The sequence below is a fragment of the Fringilla coelebs genome, assembly GCF_963513975.1.
Source record: "Fringilla coelebs genome assembly, chromosome: 2".
Classification (NCBI taxonomy): domain Eukaryota; kingdom Metazoa; phylum Chordata; class Aves; order Passeriformes; family Fringillidae; genus Fringilla; species Fringilla coelebs.
In genome coordinates, this window is record NC_140029.1 from 80,574,097 (window position 1) to 80,599,006 (window position 24,910).

At 39.6% G+C, this 24,910-nt stretch overlaps 1 protein-coding gene across 4 annotated transcripts in view; it reads right to left on the reverse strand.

Moving 5' to 3' along the window:
* The window catches only part of FAT3 (FAT atypical cadherin 3), a gene marked incomplete at both ends in the record, with an annotated part of 305,089 nt that overhangs the window by 68,915 nt on the left and 211,264 nt on the right, over positions 1-24,910 (reverse strand). For all 4 annotated transcript variants that reach the window (XM_084226346.1, XM_084226344.1, XM_084226345.1 and 1 more), the window contains 4 exons: positions 3,074-7,147; positions 10,820-11,030; positions 12,568-12,843; positions 22,275-22,414. In XM_084226346.1, coding sequence (XP_084082472.1) covers positions 3,074-7,147; positions 10,820-11,030; positions 12,568-12,843; positions 22,275-22,414 — 4,701 coding nt within the window. The remainder of the gene's footprint in view (positions 1-3,073; positions 7,148-10,819; positions 11,031-12,567; positions 12,844-22,274; positions 22,415-24,910) is intronic.

Sequence of the window (24,910 nt, forward strand, 5' to 3'; positions counted from 1 at the left end):
GTCAGAACTCTAGGCATTTGCATTACACAAAATCAATACGTTTATCCTCCACACTCCCAGTTTAAGCTGCTGCATATTTACTCAGCTTCTGAAATGATAAATCCAATCCTCCTAGCTTTACTACCATAAAATTGTAGAAACTGTTCTTCATCTGGCAACACAAGGCCTTCCCAAACACTGAAACAGCCATTTCTCCAGAATTCCAGTATCTCAAATATATGATAAAAACTAACACACCTTTGCTCACACTGGGCAATCAACCCAGCAAATGACCTACCACGTACAACATCACTTCTTTCTTCCAAAACACACGGTCCATCTTCCTTGCATTCAGCTGAACCAAGCTTAAAGACTGTTGACTCCCTAGCTCTCTGTGCCTGAGGAAGCTTAATTAACATCACTGAGGAACACAAAACACTTTACTGTACCTATGTCTTGGCAGCTGACATTTTTCTGGTGGCTTTTCATGGTTTGCCACTCTTAAATCTCAGTAATATCTGGCTGGGTGTAGACTGGCTAGACATCAGAAGAACCCTGGTTTTAGGCAAACTGCCCCAAATTATATAGGCAATGACCTCAAATGAGCCTTCAAAAGAAAACTGCTTTGCTTCCTAAGTGCATTTGTGTTGTCTGCACTTCCTATTGATTTTCTATTAAGATTTATGTAGAGTGCTTTTGCTTTGTGAACATCTCCAGCTGCTACTGAACTACAGATAAGAGTAAGTGCAAAATTCTTTTCCCTCACCATCAATTGCAAATGAAGGTGGACTTGACAATGGCAACTACTTGCCAGTAATCATGAAAAACAATCATGAACTGAAGGAATCCAAGCAGAATATTTATTTATCCACACAAATGTACCTACCCCTTTTCAAGACTGACCAAAAAAGACTGCACTAGGCATTTGTACTTCTTAAAAGGGCACGAAGGACTCTTCAGTGATCACATCTGCCCCAGAATATTTATTTTTCTTATCTTCTAAAAAAGGATTTCTTCTATCTTCTATGTGCTACTTTTCTCCAGATGCATTTTCACAAAGCTGTTTTTGGTGGATACACAAGACAGCCTCATGGTTTGTCTTCTTCTTTCTTTTTGTTAAGGTATCATTTTTACTCAGAGTTTACTGTATTCACAGAAATTTCTATGAATCAAAATGCCTCCAGAAAGCCACAGCTTTTGAATAATCATCTAGCAAATCTGATTACATGAAATACACAAGTGCACTTCCTGAGATCATCTTGAGGTAAAGTGTGAATAGGCTATTTTGTGAGTGAAACTATATTTTAACATGTTTTGGCATTTTAATCAAAAGAACCTAATTTTTCCTTGTGTATTTCCCAAGCTGAAATGATATATTCAAAGGAAGTGGAATTTCTGAGCCCATTCTGTGCTTTAGTAATTGTACAGTAAAAAAGCTTTGGGCTTTGACATCTAATGTTTTCAGAAGCTAACAGAACAGCAAAATATCTGTCATATTTTGAACTGTGGCAGAAACTAAGGTACAGAATGATCTATAATTTATGAGTCATATCTGACAGCTGTTATTCAAAAGCCCAGTCTTTGCTAAATTAACAGCACTGGTATGTGAAGAAAAAACACTACCTAACTAAAGGCATTGTAAGAGATGACTGCCAGACTTCACAAAAAAGCCAATGATCAGAGTGCACTAACAGATCTTTGTTACAAGCCTAAGGGCTTTCATTTCCCATCGTACTTCTACACTGGGATCCCCAAACTCTTTCCAATATCCCAAAATCTCTAGTATGAGGCACTACTGATTTATTTTTACATATGTGGGAACTGGGCCACCAGCAGCTAATGCCCAGAGCCTCTAAATCCTGACATTTACACACAGGACTACTTTTGACCCTACTTCTAATATCATACAGCACATTACACTATTAACACATAGTCTTTGAAAATCTTTAAAGTGAATCCAAAATATCAAGTTACAACTAATCAATGGATTTCTGGTTGCTTTGAACACGATGACACTTGTCATGTGTAACACAAGCAGTCTGTGGCTAACTGGGGTGTCACACCTCTCTCTACAGATCATCTCACAGCCATTTTCATTTTGATACCTAACAAAGGGGTAGGAGCTTTACCCTCCAGAGCAAAACACAGAAACTATTTTCCCAGAAGTTAAGTAATTTCTGCCCACAGCCTACTTCCCACATGCAGTCTTATATATGTTGAATCCCATCCAGTGTGAAAAATGTGGATTTTTGCAATAATTTGGTTTTCACTAGGTAGTTAATAATAACTCTTGAATTGCTAAGGTTGAGGGGAGTGAAAAAGTTGTTCCCTAACAAAAGCTATTGGACAATGCAAGATGGAAGGAGAAAAATAACTGTAGCACCCATCACTCACAACATACTCACACAAAAGCTAGGCTGAATCTAGGCGAAAAGAATGATAATAAATAGAGAATAGGAAAGAGCAATGTTACCATGCTTTGAAAAATGTATTAGTAATGTAATCAAAATTTCCTTATGCTGTATATAACAATGCATGACAGCTAACCAGTTCTTCTCAGTATATTACTATTTCCCTGGCCAGAAATCTGTGCTGATAATAAACGGCATCCCTCATTCCATAATGTAAAATTCATTCGTGCACCCCCCCTTTCCAAATAGTGGTATTTCAAAATAGCACTGGCATCCACTTTCCTATCTCGAAAAGAAAAATGTTATTTCAAAAGAAATTTAAATGCTTGGAAGTAAAAGGATTTTTCCTGTAAGAAGAAAATTTTCCTTTTCCCTTGTTAAAACATTAATTCATGATGGTTTTCAAGCTGACATATCAATTATGATGGGTTGATGGCTACACTACATTGCACTGCAGCAAATCAGGAAGCATTCATCTTGGAAAATTGAGAGAGCAGCACAGACACAGACACACACACTCCCCTCCCTCTTTTCAGCTTTGCTGCAAATTCTGTCCATAAAAAAAAAAATAATGTAATTGACTCATTCACAGTGATAATTCAGCTGAAACCCTGCTAAACAGACACAGGCACAGTGCTTCAGTGAGCTAGTTATGGGAAGAAAGCATGCAAGCTGTTCCTCACCTGTAATATGGTAGCTAACCTGCCGATTGACATCAGATGTGTCTTCATCCCAGGTGCTAAGAACAGCCACAACTTCCCCTGGAGGGTCACTCTCCTTCACCGACCCTCTGTACACCTCGTGCTCAAAGACAGGTGCATTATCATTTATATCTGTCACAGTAACTGAGACCAAGGTGGTTGAGGACAAGGACAAAGCTTCCCCCAGATCTGAGGCCACCACTGCAAAGGTGAAAGCAGAATCCTTTTCGTGGTCCAGATCCTTCAGCGTACTGATCCAGCCACTGTTGCTATCAATGGTGAAGGCTTCCGTGATCTTCTGCAGCTCCGATTCCACCGCAAGCGTGTACGTGACCTGCCCGTTCGCACTCGAGTCTGCATCCACCGCCTTGACCTGCATAAGTTTGGTTCCTATAGGCATGCCTTCCATTATTACAGCATCATAGCTAGCTGCTTCAAACACAGGCTTGTTGTCATTTACATCCAACACCTTCACCTCCACATCCACAGTCAGCACAATGTCTACTTTGTCTAACTGAATTGTGGCCGCAACTTTGAAGTGAAAGGCGGAATTTATTTCGTGGTCAAGCCTCTTATCCAATTTTATGAGCCCTGTGTCCTTCTCTATGATGAAAACCCCATCTTTGTTGTTTGCAGATAGCTCACCATTAACTGTGCTATACAAAGCACCCTGATTAGGCAAAACATGCAGAATGTCAATAGTACTGCCTATGAGGGTGTCTTCTGCCACGGTGAAAGAATACTGGGGTTGAGAAAAAGAAGGCAAAATTGTTTCTGGTGGTAAAACATGGATGTAGACAGGAATGAGGGAATGCTTTACAGGAATGCCACCATCGACTGCTTTGACGAAGAATGACAGAACAGTGTTTTTCAGCTGGGTAAAGCTGCCCTTGGTGACCATCCATCCATTATCTGGATCAATTTCAAGCAGATCAGCTACTGAAACAGAGGCTTCACTATACAGAGAATAGGTAATTCTGGAATTGGCTCCATCATCTGGATCTACTGCTTGCACTTGGGTCACCAAGTAACCTTTCCCAACATCTGCTTTGACACTTGCTCTGTATTCGACTGTCATAAATTTGGGAGCATTGTCATTCTCATCCACTACTATCACTCTCACAGTGCAAAACGTAGTCCTGCCACCTCCATCAAGGGCTCTCAAGAATATATCGATATCACTTTCCAGCGGGTTCTCACGGTCTAACCTCTCAGTTGTCAGAATCTGCCCATTTGCATCAATCAAAAATCGGTCCTTGGCAAAGTCATTTATTATGGAGTAGCTGATCTGGCCATATACACCTGAATCCCCGTCCGTCGCCTTCACGTGGATTACCTTCGTTCCAGGAGCAGCGTTTTCTCTAACCTCTGCAACATAAATGCTCTGTGAAAACACAGGGCTGTAGAGGTTGGCCCCAAGGATCTGAATGTGCACCTGAGCCGTGCTGGTGAACAGCCCGTCTGACACAGAGACGTTCAGGCTGTACATGGGCTCCATCCTCTGCTTGCGATGGTTGGAAAGAGTGATAACACCGCTCTTGCTGTCCATAATGAAACTGGTCCGATCATTTCCTGACAGGATGCTGTACTCCAGTCTGTCAAAATCAGAGCTGTCGGCATCAGAAGCTTGGACACAAGTCACAAAATGACCCCGAGGCGCCAGTTCGCTCACATATGATTCATATATTAACTGGTTAAAAACTGGAGGGTTGTCATTCATATCTGTTATTGAAATACTAACGAGAACCTCGCTGCTCAGAGGTGGGAACCCATTATCAGTTGCTCTGACTTTCAAGCTGCACTGCTGTATGAGTTCATGATCCAGCATTCGGGCTGTCAAAATTAGGCCACTGCTGCTGTCTATATGGAAATAGTCAGTGCTGTTAAAGGTGTCCTGGACTATCTGATACTGTACAATCTTGTTATTGTCAGAGTCAGCATCAGTAGCAACAACCTGCAGGACAGGAGTCCCAATCAAAGAAGCTTCGGAGAGAGTAGCATTATAAGCTGACTGATCAAAAACGGGAGGATTATCATTAACATCATTAACAATCAAGTCCACGGTTACCTCAGCGCGAGCGCCAGTGAGAGCATCGCTGGCTCGCACCGTCAGCTTGAAAAGAGAATTTATTTCATAGTCCAGTGGGCTGATGACACTCAGAACTCCAGTATCAAAGTCGATATTAAACTGATTGTAGGGATCTCCATCAACAATGATATAAATGATACCCTGGCCTTCTGGACTGGTTGCATTTATGCTTAAAATGGGCATGTGCATTTCCACATCTTCATTCACGGAAGCTGTATAGAAGGGCTTGTCAAACACAGGCATTGCTTTGTTAACAATAGTAATGGGGAGCTCTACTGACGCAGACAATGATGGGTTACCACCATCTTTGGCAAGAATGACAACCAAGTACTCTATATTAGACAAATCCGAATTGAAGGCTTCTTTTAAAGTGACGCTGCCAGATACTCTATCAATTTCAAAATGTCCATAGTCTTCCTTCAGCAGGTAGGACACCTCGCCATTGTCACCCTTGTCTTTATCAATAGCTGTCACTCGATATATCAGGGTACCAGGCTCAGCATCGACCTGCACAGCAGCGTAGTATGGAAGCCCGACAAACACCGGGGCGTTGTCATTTATGTCCTCAATGTAAACTCTCACCACGACTCGAGCGACGCGGAGGTGATCTAGCTCACGGCTCGCTTCCACCACCAACTCATACAGCTCCTGCTCCTCCCGGTCAAAGGGGATGCCAGTGGTTTGAATGACTCCTGAGGTTGATTTGATTTTAAATTTGTTTCCTGGGTTTAATATGCTGTATTTCAAAGGCTCATTGAGGCGGTTGCCAACAGCATTCACCACAGCGATCTTTGTGATATTGGCGGTGTTTTCTGAGATAGAAGTGGAATAAAAATTTTGTGTGAAATGGAGTCCACTATCCATAGCTTCTTTTACCATTATTGTCACCATAGCAGTGCTATAAAATTTCCCATCAGATACTCTAACTATTAGCATATAATGGTCTTTGGAGAGACTATTGTTTTTAATGGTGAGTACCCCTGTGCTTGAGTCAATTAAAAAATGGTCCATATTGCCTTCAATTATACTAAATGTTAGTTCTGGAGGGATCTCTGAATCTGGGTCTGAAGCTTTGACTTTGAGAACCTCAACACCAATATACGTGGGCAGGAGCAAGACTGTCTCAAACACGGCCTGGCTGAAGACTGGTGGGTTGTCATTGACATCAGTTACCTCAATGGTCACCTCAACTGGGCTCTCTGCTGTAAGCTGGGGATTCCCACTGTCCCGAACATGAACATGGAAGTGGAAGTGGGCTATCGTTTCATGATCTAAATTTGCAATCGTTCTGATTGCACCTGTGCTGGAATCTACTGTGAAATACTTTTTTGCAGTTGATTCCACAATCTGGTAGACAAGCAAAGCGTTCTGGTTGCTGTCAGCATCGGTGGCGCGTATCACCAGGGGGCTGTTATTTGCACTCCGGACCACACTGTTCACAGGAGCAGCTTCGCTTATGCTGCCTGAGTACTGAGAGAAGAGAAAAACTGGTGGGTTGTCATTTTCATCAACAATCTGAATGTTCACAGTGGCATTTGATGCCATGCCTGCCATATTTGTTGCCTGTACGATGAGCTGATAGGACGAAGCACGTTCATAATCAAGGGCCTTTTGACTGGTGATCACTCCAGAGTATGGGTTTATGGTGAAGACTCCATCAACATTGCCATCTTTAACCTCATAAACTAATGTGGACTGACTGATTGCAGAGAGAGAAATGACAGAAGTACCAATATCCACATTTTCATTGACCTCTGCTTGGTATTCTTTTAGAGTGAACTTGGGGTGGGAGTTATCTGCCATTGTCACAGATATCCGCACAATTGCTGTTGCAGACAGCGCTGGAGAACCTTGATCAGTCACTTTGACTGACAAAACAAACTGTCCCATTGTGGTTAAGTCTGGCTCCTTGAGTAACGTAATGATGCCTAAAACTGGTTCAATCTTGAATGTGTTTCCCGTGTTTCCTAAAACAAAAATATTGAATGAGATTAGAAATGAAATATGACTCACTTTATGATAACTTAAACCAGGAGCAACAAGCTGCATTTTTAAAGGTTGTTACTTAAAACAAAAAAAAAAAACAAACTCAATGTAGCAGCACTCTAAAGGCCCTTCCAACCTTTCTTTCTGCTAATTCGAGAGCTCAGTAGATGGTATAGGTATTCAAGCCATCAGAAACTCAGGTGTTGCTACCTCTATATCTTGATTCTCAGTACCAGCATCAGAGCAAGAACTGCATGCACATTCCTCCTACTGAAGTAAGGAAAAGCATCCCTAAATTACAGAAATTAGTCAAATACATGTACACCTAAGGCAAAGAAATGAGATCAGAGGCTAACAAGCCAATTACATGACTAATGGATAACAACTCAGGCTCCTAATTGAATGGGATATTAAGAAACCATACAGGAGATTACAGTAGTTCAAGACTCAAAGAACTGAATATAAAAAGGTTAAAGTGGCATTTAGAAAAAATAAAACAGAGCAAATAGCATAGAAAAGAGATTCAAGCGTCTTGTGGCACAAAGTTTTAACATATGATCTCTGAGGAGGATGAATTCAGATGAATGAGATTTAGCAGAAAATGTCATGAAATGCCTGTTACAACATGAAAGCACAGATATCACTGACTACGTAAAGGTGAAAACACTAAGTTTGGATCAGAGAACTTTCTGGGGTGCCTTTATTTCTTTCTGGTCTTTTTGCCAATCTCTTCTTCAGCAAGACAGATTCAAAATTTCTGTACATATTCCTACCCTGTAATTAGAGATCACCTTTAATTGGCAATCCTTATTTTGCTGTTTTACTGAGTGCTTGCTTGAAGTAAGGATGCTGCAAATACACATGGCATATATAAGCATACAGACTCTTTTCCTGACTTTTATTCTAAATACAAACAGCATATACTGAGTTACAGCAATTTCAATCACTATACCATGTTCCCTCTATTGTAACTCACATCTTCAAATCTAGAACTGTTTCCAATCTACAGTCAAGCATTCATTCAAAGCTGGGAGAGAAATATATCTCAGGTGATACACAAGAGAGGTTTTTTTAAGTGATTGTTACGGGTGCTGCACACAGAGCAATAAACGAGTAAGCTGTAGCTGGAATGCCTAAATACATGAAATCCTAAATGTAGTGAGGCAATGTGAACTATTTTTAAGATATGATTCACTATCAGTTGTAAATTCTGCAGGCTAATTTAAGCTACATACTACTCTATGTAGTTCAATACTGGTAGTGGCTTTCTATTTATATCCTTCCTTTCAGATCAGTAAAGTTTACTACCTAAACCAAAACTTGGGCTATTCACCCAGCAGGTGAGATTCTTCCAGAACTACAAATTCTCATAAAAATAATGGCATCTGTCATATTTACAGACACTACAAATGCTGCTGATGTTATTTTCTCAGTGCTTGCTAATACAAATAATTCTGAGCCACTGACTGCCTCCTGCAAGGCAAGAACTGGTTCTTCTCCTTTAGGAATTTCCTATGAAATTACACAAAAACTACTTTCTTTACCAATTGCTCTCTTCAGAGCAATGTAAGATGTGGTGAGTAATTCCCCTGAATCAAAGGGCTGTGTACAATCTGAATTCTGCAGTTAAAATCAGTATCCTCAACTGCACATTTTATCGATCATATTCAGCAGCAGAATACTGAATTTTGAGGCACTTCATATTGGGACATCTATGAATAATGAAAGTGGAGGAGTATGAGGCTTACAGTAAATGAAAGTTTGAGGTCTGACATTGCAGAGAGAGCTCATGATGAAATAGAAACAGGCTGTAATGAAAAAGAGTCTCTAGAAATCATTTAATAGCTAAACCTTTTTTTCTAATAATAATATTTTCCTGCCTCCATCATGTAGGATTCTATTACCAGTGTAATTGGAACAATACTCCTTACATGTCAGGATACTCTTTACATTGTGGTGGCACCTCTACATGATTGGGAACCCATAATAGTAACAAGGTGTCAAGAAAAAGCTGGGAATAGTCTTGAAAAACACTGCCCCAGGAACTTGATCTAGTATGCTCAATATTTGTTCCATAAGGACAATGTTGTTCTTCCTGTCTGCGCACGTGTAAGAGTGCCCCTAATTTAAGTTAAAGGCCTGTGGAGAATACAGAGAAATAACTGCTAAGAACAAATGCAGTGCATAAAGGAAATATTTGCTTTAGAGTACTAACATCTTCCTCATTCTAAGTTCAACACTTTCAGCAGCAAAAGACTTCACCTTCTGGTTTGCCAAAGGTAATCTCCTTCCACAGAGCATACAAGATAATGACAGAAAAATTGTTCCTTGGGTCTTCTCTGGACTTCAGGTTATATCATCTTAATTTAAGGTGTGAGCTTGAATTATAGGAAGCTAAATCAGTATGAGATGGTGTAGATATCGTTGTATCATTATTTATTTGTCATTTAGCCTATTCCTAGCTGATATGAGCTATCCTAGCTGGTAACAAGTCCTTATAATAATATAGGGATAAATAAAGATTCAGTAGGATCAGAGCCTAATGCTGGTAAAGGCTTGTGATCTGCCTAATATGGGTATAATCTGAAGTACCTGTGACTTCCTTTTATGGAAATATAAGTTTCAAGTTTTGCTGTTGTTACAGTGGAAAGATTCATATTATGAATAAAACCCCCTAAGGAGAAATGAAACATTACAAAATTATAAGGTTACAGATTTCTAATTCTTTCTCTCTTTTTCCAGGCATCCCCCTCTTGTGTATCTGTCAATGGTTTATCTCAAAGATAATTCTTAACTTCAGATTCATATGACCCAGAGAAAGTTACATTCACTTGCACGTGTGTCAGAGATAATGCAAATGTTTTACTATTGTGCTGTTGCAGCAGTAGAAGAATACTGTTGCTGGTATAGATTATGTGCTGAATGTAAATATACAGCCTTTAACTGCAACAGCAATTTTCATCTGGTATCATCGTGACCTCTTAGTTTCAAAGAGACCTTGTGCCATTAAAATGCTATGGCAGAAGTTTTATCATAGCCCTGTTCTTAGTCTCTGTGCTCCTCTGGTCTGAACACTGGCAAAGATATCAGGACATACCAGCTGTTGTGGCATTTTTTTAATGGAGGATCCACTGTGCACTAGTCTGAAACCAGAACCCTGAAAACAACTTACTGGCTGCAGTTTTGAATAACTATCTTCTGCAATGGCTTTGACCCAATGACTTAGAGATAACAGGCTCTGCAGCCATCTGGTGAAAATGAACCAGTCACAGAATAAAAGAATAACTGGACTAGAAAGGGACCACTGGAGAGCATCTAGTCCAGCCTTCCTGCTAAGCAGGTTCACCTACAGCAGGTTGCACAGGGTCCTGTGGTCCTGTGGGGTTCTGAACATCTCCAGAGAAGGAGACTCCATAACCTCCCTTGGGAAACCTGTTCCAGAATGAGTTTGTTCTGAAAGGTTTTGGGTATAGTAGCTTCAAAATCAAATTTAAAAATCCCAACAAAACAACAAAAAGGTGTTTCCTTTGCCCATCAGTACAGGAGAAAGTAGAACAAATAAGCTGAAATGCGTGTCAAGACAGATGACCATCACATCACTGTTCTGTCTCTGTCATGATCCATGATACTTCATTTTTGGCCTCTGTCCTAACCTGCTTCAATAGTATAGATAAGCTCTGCATTTTCTCCTTTGTCTTTGTCCAGAGCTGTGACCTGCAACACTGCTGATCCAACTGCTGCTGACTCAAACACCGAGGCTTCATACAATGGGCTGGTGAAGTAGGGACTGTGGTCATTGGAGTCTTCCACATTTATGATGACTCTGGCCAGGTTTCTTCTGTAAGGGAATTCTTGATCTCGGACCTACAGAACAAGTGCGTAACACACAATTTGACAGTCATCTAGCAAAACTTCACAAATATTACTCATCTGAGTGTGAATACTACTTTCAGTTCTATTTCATACAAAGTAGTAAAAAAATCTATTTGTCCCAAAGAGCAGTCTGAAATACATACACCCATGGGACAACAGATACTAAAATCAAAGAAACAGGAAAGAAGTTAGCGACTTTTTTTTCACTTGTGAGAAAGTGCATTGCAACAACCATCACAACATGAATTTTTGAAGTGGCAACCGCATGAGATCTTAAATTTGGATTGAGGTTTGCAAGAACTTCCTTTTTTATTAATACTTGCTAAGTGGTCATGCCTCTATCTTGCCACTGCCTTCTTTACAGCATATAGGCATGGGTGTCTAGTGCTTGTAGCTGCCAATGGACTACTTCATGATTATATACATAGATGATCATATCAACAGTAAACAGAGCAGGAATCACTTTATGAAGCGCTGGCAACTGTCAGCAGAGGTGTAAATTACCACACCTATCTCAATCCCATCCAAAATACCTCTGCACTGCTTCACTGATAATCCTGCCACCACTATCTCCTGAAAATTTTGGTTCTTCTTAAACAGAGAAAAAGTTTGAGGTGGAGATCAAAACCAAGCATCAGGGAATTACCTCTCTTGGCCATGTGTTTCTGTGATTCAGTTTATAGCTATTTCTTAGTCTGCTTCTCAAAGGACTTGCAACATTTTACTCTGTGAGCAGAGACCACACTCAGCTGGTCCTTGCTGCATCTCACAGCAGATTTTTGCTTCCTAGAGTGCTCTGCCAAAGCTGCCCCCGTACCTTACACACCATGAGTAGTTCCTTAGAAGGCCTCTGCTGCAGAAGTCTTAAGCAGTTAAAGAAAACAGTGGACTCCAATGTTTAAACAATGTTTAAACTAACACAATTTTTTTGGGGTTTTTTTTTGTTTGTCTGTTTTTTAAAAAATTATGTCCATGATATACAATCTCCACTTGAAAACAGACAGATTTATGTTCTGTAGTCTAGACACAGCAAGCAAAAATTGGTAATTAACTTTTTTCTGCACACCCAAAGATTTGGAAATGTAGATAAAGGAAAGCTATTTTGTATATCAAAAGTTTATGTACTGAAATAAGTCCATAAAACTAAGCTATAAATGAAGCTTGTATTCAGAAAGGCTGTAGCATTCTCCATAGCAAGAAAGCATTTATCTCCCTGTAAATAACTTCTCAAATAACTTGCAGCCTCACTTCAGAAACTCTGAAAATTACCTTGAGGGAGAGGACCAGATGCCAAGAGATTAAATAATTACCTGCTTGCTCTCCCTTGAGATAGAGAATCATATCACATTCCATACAATGGATTCACAATAAGGTTTCCCAAAAAGCCGAAATAAAAACTGTGAAATAAATACACAGCAGGGCAGGCAAGATTAAATTAGTGGCTACTTATTGCCACTCTCTTGAGTCCTTCACTCAAGAGAAGCCTACTCCAAGCATGTCCCTGAAGCAGCCACGACTGCATTCTTACCATGACATTAAGGATGTGCTTATCTTGAGCTTCGTGGTCTAATCTCTCAGCCGTATAGAGAACCCCGGTGTTGGGATCAATTCTGAATTTCCTCATGCTGACTGTGTCGATGCTGCTGTGAATAGTGTAGCTCAGCTTGTGCTTTTCATCTCTGTCTATAGCTTCAATCTGCAGGATTTCAGTATCAGGGAGGATGTCCTCTGAAATGGTGACATCGTAACTTGGCTGAGAGAATTCTGGGCCATTATCATTGTTATCCAACACTTTGATAAGAACCTACAGTTAATAAAAAAAAAAGACATTTGAAGTTATTGAGGTCCAGTCAGACTACTGAATAAGCACCTAGAGAAATGCAATTTACTTTGAATGGCTGAAGATGTTATGCTGCTGCATGGTGGGAATGAGAAACATTATTTAATATTAAGTTCTTATTTTTCAGATCAAAAGAAATAGAAAGGATTTGACTTTGGAAGTAAAATGTTCCTAACTGTAAGACCTACTCAGAGCCCAGTGAAGAAGTCCATATTTTCAGTATCTGTAGATTGGAAAGTATTTTTACAATGGTCACGTGGAAAGGTTTTGTCCTTCCTTGGAACTGCCTCGGTTACAAGAGACTTCTAGAATGATTATATAATTTCCTTTCCCCTTCACTACTAATAAAGCTATAAAAGAATCCTTTTCATGTTGCTTAAATCTGCTTTTTTACAATCAAGATTCAGCTGAATCCTGTCTTTTCTGCCCAGTATATTGCATTGGGGCTTACTGGCAACATTGAATTGTGACAGCAGTTGCTGTGACACCTCGGATCACTCTAACACCACTTGAGGTGGGCACAGCAAACACAACCTCACTACCACACAAGCACACCCCACACAGATCAATATGTACCACCAAGGACAGCTGATCTCAGGGCACTGGTGGCACAGAGGGATTATTGCTTTGCTACATCCTTGCTCTTCCTTTGCCAGTGATGTCTGTCTTTAGCGCCAACTAATTCACTTTCTCCTCCAACACCTATTTGTCTCCTTTTTGTTGTGGTTTATGAATGGCAGAACACTAAAAATGTGAATGAATGCTGTGCTCTTTGCCTCAAATCTGTCTTTAAAACTTCTGTATTGATCCTTAAGGAAACTTGGAGAGGGGGAGAGCAGGCCGGGTGCTCTTCTTGCTGCCTACTACACCCATTTCAATATATCACAAGCTGACTCTGATAAATAATAGGAATCACTATTTTCCAAGCTTTGCCTTTCAAAGTTAAGTTAGGCATGTGTTGCTCTGATGACATTTTGTGGGTTTTGCCATTGGAGAAGTCACTCCCTGGGGAAAATGTGCTTTCCAGACTTTGTATGCCATAGATTGCTGTGGGTAGTGTGGCAGCAAAACCCCTGACAAACTGTGAATTACTGAAATCTGAAGAGTTGACTCTTTTTCAGTGCTAGAAACAAAAAGTATTGTTTCCAGAATATGCCTGTGAGAACACACATCTAATTTTACAGTAAGTAAAATGGGACAATCTTTTTATTCAAAGGCTTTGAAACAAGGAATAGTCCAATTAATGACTTGGTAAAGGCCACACACAGGACTCTTTGGTCAGACTAGGAGACCTGACCCATCACTCATTTTATTTTCTTTGTTGCTTTGTTACTTGGCTCTCTTTTAAGCAAGTATTTTATTGTTTTGCTTGATCCAGCCCTGTTCACCCATACTTTCTTAATAGAAGAAAAATACAGCTCTACTTTTACTGCAATATTGCACAAACAGATGTTGGCCTCGCAGAGAAGTGAAACTTTAGATTTCCATGATATGTGGGAGGGTTTGCAGAATACATTACCAGAAGGAACATGAGCAGTTGTAAGAAGCAGTTGTAATGAACTAGCCTGGGAACTGTTCAAAAGACAGCTGAAATAAAATGCTCTGTAAGTTAAATGGCATAGGACTTGCATTCCATACAATTTCATTTTCACCAGATTATGGCACGCCAGAGTGAAGCAGGGTGAAGCCTCTATTAAGTTATGCTTCAGTCTTGGACAAATAGCAATAAAATTGGGGGAAATACCCATTGCAAGGCCTATAATAATGATGAAGAGTTACTTAGCTTTTCATACTTTTATTGTTGCTGTAATATATCAAACATGTTTCTGATCTGACTGAGGAAAAAACCCCATCTAAATCTATGTTTTAAAAATTTGTGAAGAAACCAGTTGTAAGATATGAAAGAAAGCCTGAGGAGAAGTGAACTCTAATCTAATGGGACACAGAGCCAGTGCTGAGCCACTTTTTTAGTGTAAGCAATAGGAGTTGGGGATAATCAGGAGTTGGGGATAATTATAGAAATTTTCTTGAGCAGTTTTGATGTTCTCAGTCCTTGACATATACCACTATGACACGACTGATAATTAACACAGATAATTTATTTTGCTCTTCATTCATGACCAAAAACTTTGTCTTGTATCATTTTAGACAATCCAACAGAGAAGTAAAAATGTTTCAAATGGATTGAAAACACCAAGAGTGCTTGACTCTGCTGACACTAGCACAGCGCAAGCTAACCTAACGTGAACAAGGAAGCTTCCATGTGAGGGACAGGCTTGTACCTGTGAATTTATTTTTAAAATTGGTGTGTGCAAGCTGAAGCCTTTCTGGAAGGCGAAAAAAGATAAATGTACAGAAACACACCAATGCATCTTAAAAGTACTGCTGTAGAAGTGACATGCTATTTTGTTTGCATGGTATATAATCATCCCAGAGCAGTGAGTCCCTTCCCATAATATCTAATGCATTTTGGGATCACTGGCAAACTGATAAAGCAGAAGAGGGCACAAAAGTTTATCCATCCCAAGGCTTCCACTATGACTGTCCAAGCCACAGCCCCATGATTTTTACCTTTACTAGACTGCACAAACTGAACAGGGTGGGACTGGATCAGCATCAGAGACCAAGGGTAATCCACGAGACTGTGGAAATTACAGCATGGATTCACAGAGCAGCATTTCTTCCCACTGAAAAAGGTGTAAGCTATCACCCTCACATACATATGGACATAATCATGCTTGGGGAGTGCAAAGCATGAAGGGAGAAATGATAAAAAAATTGAGGCCCTCATTGACTGTCATCAAACTTACAGGGAGCTATGCACTTAAAGCTGCTTTGATCATTGCCAAAAAAACCTCTTATTTTTCCTTCTTTTTCTTTTCTCTCTTTCACTTCACATCTACTGTAAGACTGATCAAGTGACTGTTTAAGTGGCAGGCATCTTCCTCCCTAGAGATGCCAGTATTTTAATGATTTGTCAAGTGATCCACATTGAAATACACATTATTTATTACATACTTTGCACTTCAACAGCCACCTCCATCTGGAGATAGAAGGCGATGGGTTAGAAATGCTAATGAATAAAGAAGTCATTATTGATTCACAATTTCTTCTATTTAAGCAGTTAAGAGTATTTCTAATTTTTCTCAGCTGTCCCTCAAAATCCCCGAGAGTCAAATGTAATTTTAACATTTCTCTCCTTTAATAGAGGGGGCTGTATTTTCCTTGCAACAAAAGAAAGTTAAGTTATATATGGGAATACTGATTATACAGAACACTGTTAAACCTATAAATGGAACTCTTTAATGTTCCTAAAAATTGAGCTAACTTGGGAGTTACTTTAAACAAAACCAGGTAAAAGAAAATGGAGTTGTAGTCCCATTTAGACTAGATATCAGTCCCTTGGTTCTTCCAACATTTCTGAGGAGCAAGTGACTATAATTTTCGTATTTTGTCCAGGAAAACAATGCTTTGCAACAAGGTTACCAAAATACCAAGTGAAGTGCAATGGTAAAGCTGGTGAAGGTGTTTTAAGTTTATTTTTGAGCCACACCTCTTTTATTAGATCACCTTAAAATGCCATTGTTCCTGCGCAGATTTGCTGCTCCAGCAGGATAACTTCTAGTAAGACGTTACTTAACAAGAAAGGAAGGAAAATGTGACACTGACATGAACATCAGGCTCACAGAAAACCTGATCCTATAAACATACATGAAGCTGAGTAAACTGAGTGCCACCAGATTGTTAATATGAGGAAAGTTTCTCAAATTCATTTCATGGCTGCCAACCTCAGGCATAAAATCTTGGTACTATTGGCAAATTTCCCATTGACTTCAAAAGGATCAGCAAAAGGGTCCCTGAAGTCTTATGCTTTAGCCAGCTGGTAGCACATCTTTCACCTCAATTCAAGTGTTACACTACTGAAGTGACTCAAAGACTCTTAATGTCTGTGTAATTTAATATTTTCTACATATTTATTCCCAACTGGAAGATATGGCAAGAATGAGTTATGTGGCATAAATATCCTTTATTACTGTGTAGGTGCCTGGGGTGTTCAGCTGTGACAATACCCATTGTGCAGAATCAAAGCCAGGCTTTAAAAGTTTCCCAACACATCTCCAAAAGGTGACGAATGGAAATGTTTACTATTTGTTGGCTGCAAAGTAGGGATTCCTCTTTGCTGAGGACTGCTCCAGATTGCTGACTGAACTACTTTTCATTGACAAACATTAGCTGCAAGTCTTTTTTTCCACGCTCATAAAGCCAACATGCAGCAAACCAGTCTCTGCCTGGTTCTTCCTGAAAGCCCGTATCTTTTCCAGCGCTTTGTGGGCTTCAGAAAGGCAGGCTTGCCTCCTTCTGTGTCCATTGTGTGGAGCCTAATTTATAGTCTGAACAAGCTCTTCACTAGAAAAGATTTTCTTCTCCCTGCTCACTTCCTATTTCCCACAGTTAAAACAAGTTTCAAATAAAGGAATCACAGCCCTCCAAGATTACAAATTAGGCAAAGTAACACTCAGAGCATTAGCAAAGACTTTGTACTCAAAATGGTAAGTGAAAGGCCTAGAGAAATACAATCAAATCAAAGCAGGACAAAATCTAATGCAGGAAGTGTCTCCAAAGCTGTTTTTAATGCTGCCCATAACAAATACCTTTGGTTTAGGCACAGACATATTTGACTGAAAACTGGGTAAATGCCAGCAGCTGCTTTACAGACATTTGAAGCTGGAAGAATCTGCTTGGCTAATTGCTTGGTCTGGGCACCGTGTTGTAGTACAACCTATTAAGTGCCTGAATTATTTAAACTCAGGTTACACTTCTGCATGGGTTTTGAAACCTATTTTAATACTGCTTTCAACAGTGATACCACACAGCTTTATTTTCTACTCCCAGACAAGTTTTTCTTTCCTCCAAACTGCAACTTTAACATAAAAATTAGTTTCCCTACCAACATCAGTGGCTAGTTATTTATACTTCACTGTGTTCTTTGTGTTATGATAAAATTGAAAGAAAAATCTTTGCTTCACAGGCAAGGCAGTGCTGAGATTACTGGATGTAAAAAAAAAAACCCAAAAAAAATCAAGGAGTCGTTACAGTTTGGAGGAAATGTTCAACAGAGCAAAAGCGAAAAACTGAATTGAATCCCCATGTCTCTTTTTCTGCCCCAAAAGAATCCACAGCCCAGAACTGCTTCTGGCACGCTCTAATGTTTATCTACGTTTTGGCCATGGTCCTCAAAGAAGAGCTTTTCACCATTCATTTCAGAGAACCACCCTCACTTGGGGTGAGTGATCAGCTCCTCTTAAGAAAATGTTGCAAAGAAAAGATGACCTCTGAAAGGTGAGACAGAAACTTAGAGTTAAAAGTCAATCCTCAGCACAAGAATGAATTAAATTCCAAAACTTTCTGCGAGGAGAGACAGAAGGGGGCAATGAGCAATAACTTCTGTCTGTTCTTCCAGTCTGGCCAGCTTCAGCAGAGGATGTTGCGAGCAAACATCTCTGGATCTGCAAAACTTTTCAGAGGGAAGTGCACGTTACCCTCTGAGTGCCCACTTTACTGGGAAATAGTCAGGTAGTTGTGCAATAAGTGAAACTGAGGTGCCTTTGGCCTCCTAGCTTGGAGGCAACAGCCTTCATGCTCTAACATCTTTTCTATAGCAGTTACAATGATGAGAAAGGAGAAGGAGGCAGGAAAAGAAGGAACAAAATCACCTTTTTCACATAGTAACATCACTCCAGAGGCTGTTCTTACAAAAATATAATTATCTGCCAGGACAACATTCTCAATAAAAGTGAAACATTATAATAACTTAAATGATAGTTCAATAATTCCCCCCACCCCGTACTCAGCTTCTGTGGGTATTTTAACAAAGCTCAAGAGTATGCACTACAAATAAGTAAATAAATGTGATTCTATTCCTCTGTTGAGCCTGTGTGTAAAAGATCTGAGTTGTTCAGTAAAGAAAGGGATTTTGGATAAACCTGACTCATGACCAGGGGAATTTCTCATGTTTCAGAGTCAAAATTGTGGCAGGAGTAGGCATTTAGATGCCATTAAGATGAGCCCTTGTGGGGAGAGACCTCTCTCTGCTCAAGCAAGGGCACCAGAGCCTTTTGCAGGCCAAAGGGAGGTGATGGGCACGGCAGGGAGCAGGGTCACTGCAGTGCAGAGGCACTGCACAGAGCCACTGCCCCAGCTCTCTCCAGCACAGGGGATACAGAATCCCTCTGCAAGGCCCACAGCTCGCCTGGCAGCTGCAGGAGTTGTGTTTCGTGGGAATTTGGAGCAAACATACTCCTTCAGCCTTTAATAAATGACTGCATGGCCTCAAGCAATGATGGATAAAAGAAAGGGAAAAAGCAAAAGCTCTCCCTGGCTAAGTCAGGAGACTTAGCCATTCTAGAAGTTAATCACTGTGACTGAAGTTTTATACCCACACTTCAAATATATAAATCAAACAAGTCAAAATTTCTTTGTATTTTTCCTTCTCCATCCCAAGGGCTGGATGGTTCAGGCTTACATGGATGGGCAGCATGGTGAGTGACAGTGGCTCAACAAGTCCTGGCACTTTGGTTCTCACTTTGGAGACTGTATTTCTTTTGGAAACCTTGATCATACCCAAAACAAGCAGGCTTCTAGCTTTTTGGTTACATAGGAAGTTTGTAACTTTTTTTTTTGTTAGTACTTACGTTCTTTTTGCCTCTTTTTGCAATAGTGAACCATTATTACAGCAGATGTAACTTTTAAATCAAAATTATTTCCTTCCTCTCATGGTACAGTAATGAACCATGTGCACAGTAAGGCATGAAGGAAGTGAACAGTTCATTGGAGTTTAAGGCATGCAGGAACATTGCTGAAGAAACTTCACCGAGCCCATGCCAGGGATCACGTTACCCAAACAAAAATCTTTGGCATTTTTATGCTGTATTTTACCACCTCCAACTGTATAGTAGACAAAAGGCCAAGAAGAGATAAAGGAAAACAGCTGGGGTGGAATAAAAAGCAAGAGTGTTCCACTGCACATGGTGATCATCAGCTCTTTCATAGTAAAACATCATACTTTGAGGGGCCTTTCAATTATTTTATTGTTATTCAAAATTGCTTTCTACCTGCTTCTCTTCTACCATAACTTCCTGCAGCTACAGTCAAAAATGCGGGTGGAACTGTGTACATAGAACAAAATAGTAAAAATGTTGTTTTGTCAAAACTCAGAATAAGGCCACTGAGAGCTATCAATAAATGATCTATTCTCTGACATTTTAAAATTAAACCAATCAGTTTTTTTATTATTATTTTTCCAAAAGAAAATTAAGATGAGGAAGGCAACCAAAGACTCCAAAGTACAGCCAAAAATAAAGTAGGAAAGTTTTGCAAAATGGAGCGATAAATATGAAGGCCGTAATTCTGTCAGTTTTCAGATAACAATCACTTTTGAAATCTCTGTTGTGAAGACCAAAAGAAACACATGCTTGGATACCCTGGCCACCGTTAAATAATTAAACAGTATCCACAGAGAGAAGGTGGGGGAGGGAAGGGTCTGTACACACCAGTGATTATTAATGCTATACTCTTGCAATCTGAAACTATCTTACATTCCCTAAATGGGTCACATCACTGTTAAAAAGAATGCTCAGGCTTCTTTTAGAACGCAACAGCTTTACTGAAATATGTTTTTACCATATGTTTTAATTAAAAATGTAGGGGTTTCATCCAACTAGGTTTTGAGGACTGTTATATAGGTCAACCTATTAAATCAAAAGTAGCAGAAACAATAAACGCAATATCCATGAAAAGAGAAATTACTTTAATCCAGCATGTTTGAAGTTCCCTAAGCTTTTAAATATTTTTTTGGCTGAAATGTTTGCAAGAAGGAAAAAAGGTCACATTAGGCATTCAACACCATCTAAAATGTGGACTAAGAGTGTAGCCAAGATTAAAAAATGGCATAACAAAAAAAAACTACTCAACAGTTGAAGAAAATGCCTTATGGAAAGGGAACATACAGAGATCAGTCATTCTCCTTTGCCTGTCTACCGGAAGACTGGGAGGTGATTTGAGTATTGTGAGTAAGTGCCTTCCTGGGGAGAAAACAGTGTTTTTTAAAGAGTTCCTTAATTGAGCAGAGAAAGGCATAATGGGGAACCATGGGCCAGATATAATCAAGCTTAAAGTAAGGGATGTTTTTAGCAGAGATGCAATTAACTCTGAAACTAACAGGGGAAACACAGGATTTCCTAGCACCTAGCTTACTATCAACTGATGTTTTCTTACCAAGGGTGGATTACTGGGAGAAAACATCAGACATTTTAGGGGTGGGCTATAAACAGGATATATAAACATGAATTCAGATTGAGAAAGCACTCAATGATTTATCAATTTCTTAGGAAAGCTGGCGTTGTGGCTCTCTGAATACAGATTTACATCCAAAGCATTTGAGCAAAAAGGCAAGGTACAACAGAAGCATCTGCATGTGCATGCATATATGTAAACACAAAAAATGTTCAGGCTTTCCTTCTGAATTATAAAGAAGGAAATAACATCAGAAACCTATTTTTTTTCATTTACACTTGGGGACTAACTCAGATGTAGAATTTCAGGCCCTAAGTAATGCACAGCCCACAACTCTACCTCATATCAAAGGATTTTGCTGTTTGAAGTCTTCCTGGTGCCCCCTGGACCTCAGAGTCCCTGTCCTTGTGCTATGACCCAATTCCAGACTGGTGCCCTCAGAACAGACACCTAGGCTCTGTCTCAGGGTGTCACCTACAAAGATGTGTCAGAGCCAGCACTGCCCCAGCCCATCACGTTTATCTGACCCAACTTTAAAGGCAAGGAGCCTGATAAGCAAGCCTGGTTTTAAAAGGTTCAGTGGGGCTGCTTTGCAGAAGACAGTGTAATCACAGGCAGTGACACTAAAGGAGAGATTCTTTGAATTCTAAGTTTTGCCTCTGAACAATTTCTTTTCTGAACAATTGATCTTGTGTCCCACATTTGGGTCTTTGGAGGATGAGAGGTATAAACTCCATTTAACACAATCAATAGCAATATTCCCTGACACTATGGAAGCACTATTGTATTGAGCACCATTATGGGGAGATGCAATTGTCAAAATCTAGGCTTTGCTGCCTGTGATAGGGACTCCCTCAGCTGGAGGAAGGCAAATTACTTTCATGTGAGCAGGAAGAGAACAAAAGGAGAAATAACGCTTTGAAACATTGAACAGCCGATTCTTTACAGCCAGATGGAAAGGCTCTGAAAAATATCCCCTCCATTAGTTATTGGTGGTCTCAAAGGATGAGGTTTCACCTGAATGGAAAAATTAATAACTTTTATAGCATATACATTCCAGCAACAAATGAATAACTTGCCAAGAAAGGAACGTGATATTCTACCTGAGTTGTGGCAATGTTTGTTCCATCGGTGACCTCCACAGTCATATTATACATTGACCTCTGCTCTGCATCCAAGGGCTTGGCAATGACAATCGTGCCCACTCCCTTATAGGCGTCGAAAGAACTATCGTAATTCCCTCCTAATTGTTGCACAAAAACACAATCACGTTAGCCATTTCTTGAAAACTTCCATTGCAAGTATTCCTAAAAGTGGGTGTGTCTGTTTAGTGTCACCCATCTTAATGGCCTCTCTTAGCACACACAGTACTTCTAGTGATACGTCTTTGTTCATAAGATATTGTATTTCAAAGCACAGTTTGTATATTGAAAAGCAGATATCATTAGAATGCATTGCCAAAACCAAAGAATAAAAATCTACCAGTACATTTAAGTAAACTATAGCTGTATCCATAAAAATAATCAAATGGCTATAAGCCCCTAAGATGTGTGCCCTTGTGGTTTGAATAACGAACAAGAATAATTATCTTTTTGTATAAAAGCCATTTCAAGAGGGTTTTATTCTGCAAATTTTATTTTCAGGAAATTCTCACTGATACTTCTGGGTGCAAATACCATTATCTGAGTTTTTAAAAAGTACAATTATAATCAATTTAAAAAATGCAAATAGAGATTTGTTATGTTAATAACAAGGACAATGATAATTACTGGCAGCAAAGGTCAAAGCCTTTAAGAATTATTCAAATAGATCTGACCGGATACAAAACCTAAATTCTTTCCAATACAAAAAAACCTCTCATAAAGCACTGTTCTAATACTAACATCCCCTTTTCCTGTCACACACTGAATGCTGCAGCAGTGGGAAAACCCTCCTGAGTACTGATTGAAAGAAAAAAAAGAAAAAATCTATTAACAAGTAAAATAAGGCTATAAATAATATAATCTCAAATATAATTTCAGATTGAATGGTTACAAGATTTGTCAGCCACAGCTACAGTTTATAAATTTGACCTACTCATTATTTTCAGAAGCGCAGCACACACTCCCTGCTGATAAGCTGTTTTCTTACTTACTCATCTATGAAGTGTAATTTAGTATTAGTGGAGTCTAAAATTTTTGGAGGCTAGGGACAGGGAGAGGTGGGACACAACACTGCTGACAGACAAACTCTTAAGGCGTATTCATAACACAGCAATTCAATGCCAACCCTGTTCCACAGAGACAAAAAGCATTTCAAACCCTACTGGGTATGAGACTTGTGTAACAGCTGCTGAAAGCTCTTGAGATGAAGTCCACAGGCAGAAAAATATCCATCCTATTGACTTAGCTCTGGTGAAATATATGTAAAGAGAGATATATGTGAATGGCTGGTAGTGTCACAAAATGGCTCTGAAAATTTTAGGGCGGGGGACTGAGTAGAGAAGAGAAGAGAAGAGTGTTCCATGCTCTCCCATCTGCATGGTTTGCTGAACAGGAATTGGCATTATTCTCAGAAGCAGTCATGCATTTACTGAGAGAACAATGTTTTGGCGTTTGAAGAAGCTGAAGATTAGGAGGCGACACAGCAAAGTCACAGCCCCTGAATCCCTTAATGTGAAGGAACCCTCACTTGTACCTCTTGCACACGCTATTGCAAAGAAAGAGGAAGGTGGAAGAAGCACTGCTCTGTCCATTTTGGTCTTGAAAGATATTCAGAGGTGGACAGAAGAAAATAGGAGGAAAAATAATAATGCAGGTGACTGCTGCAGAGAAAAGGCAGTAATTGTGAACTTCCGGCCACTGAAGTGATCCAAATGCAGTAATTTCAGATGTACCATCAGATTTCCATATGTTGAACAGATGTATGTACATATATACAGGTCTAAGCCTAATAGATGAAGTTGTGGTTTTCCAGGAAAACATTGCCACTAGGCCTGTTGTCATTTATGGCAGATAGAAACATTGCTTACTCCTCGCCCTCATTCTGCAAGCTGTCCATGATATTTAAGCAATAGCAAGGTACTTGGACATTGATTGTATCTTTGGTGCTCTTTTTTTTTTTTTAAGTTAGTCCAGAAGAAAAAGTTTCTTTCTCCCAATTAATGTTTTAAATTGATTTACTTGAGAAAAATTGCACCATGAAAACCTCCTTTGAAGAGAAGAGCTTGAGATTCATGCAAGGAAATCTCAGCTGAAATGAAACTAGCCTTGGGACAGTAGGCACTTCACAAAGAGAATGTTTCATACTGATAACCATGAAAACAAAGTGCAAGTCTATACTTTGAGATGCTTAATAACCATCTTAATGAGCAATCAAAAATTATATGCTATCAACTGGCACACACTTCCAAAAAAACCTGCTTTTAAAACTTCCAAGAAGTAACATGGAAGGATTAACAATAAATGTTTTAAATGATCTTCTGCTGGCTCAGAGCTGGGTTTTCAGGGCACCACATAGTCTGTTGCAAATAGACCAACTTTTTCAAGCCACTTCCATTAAGTGAAGCATACTCTTCCCCTAAAAGAAGAACTGAATCCATCATGTGAATTTTTTATACATTATTCACATCTTCCAAAATGGTCTAGTGACAAACAAATTAATCTTGGTTGCCAGCCACCCCAGCCTGTAACTACCCAGGCTATGCAGTTCACTCTACATTGCAAAGTTTTCTATTAAACAAGGCAGAAATTGCCTCAAA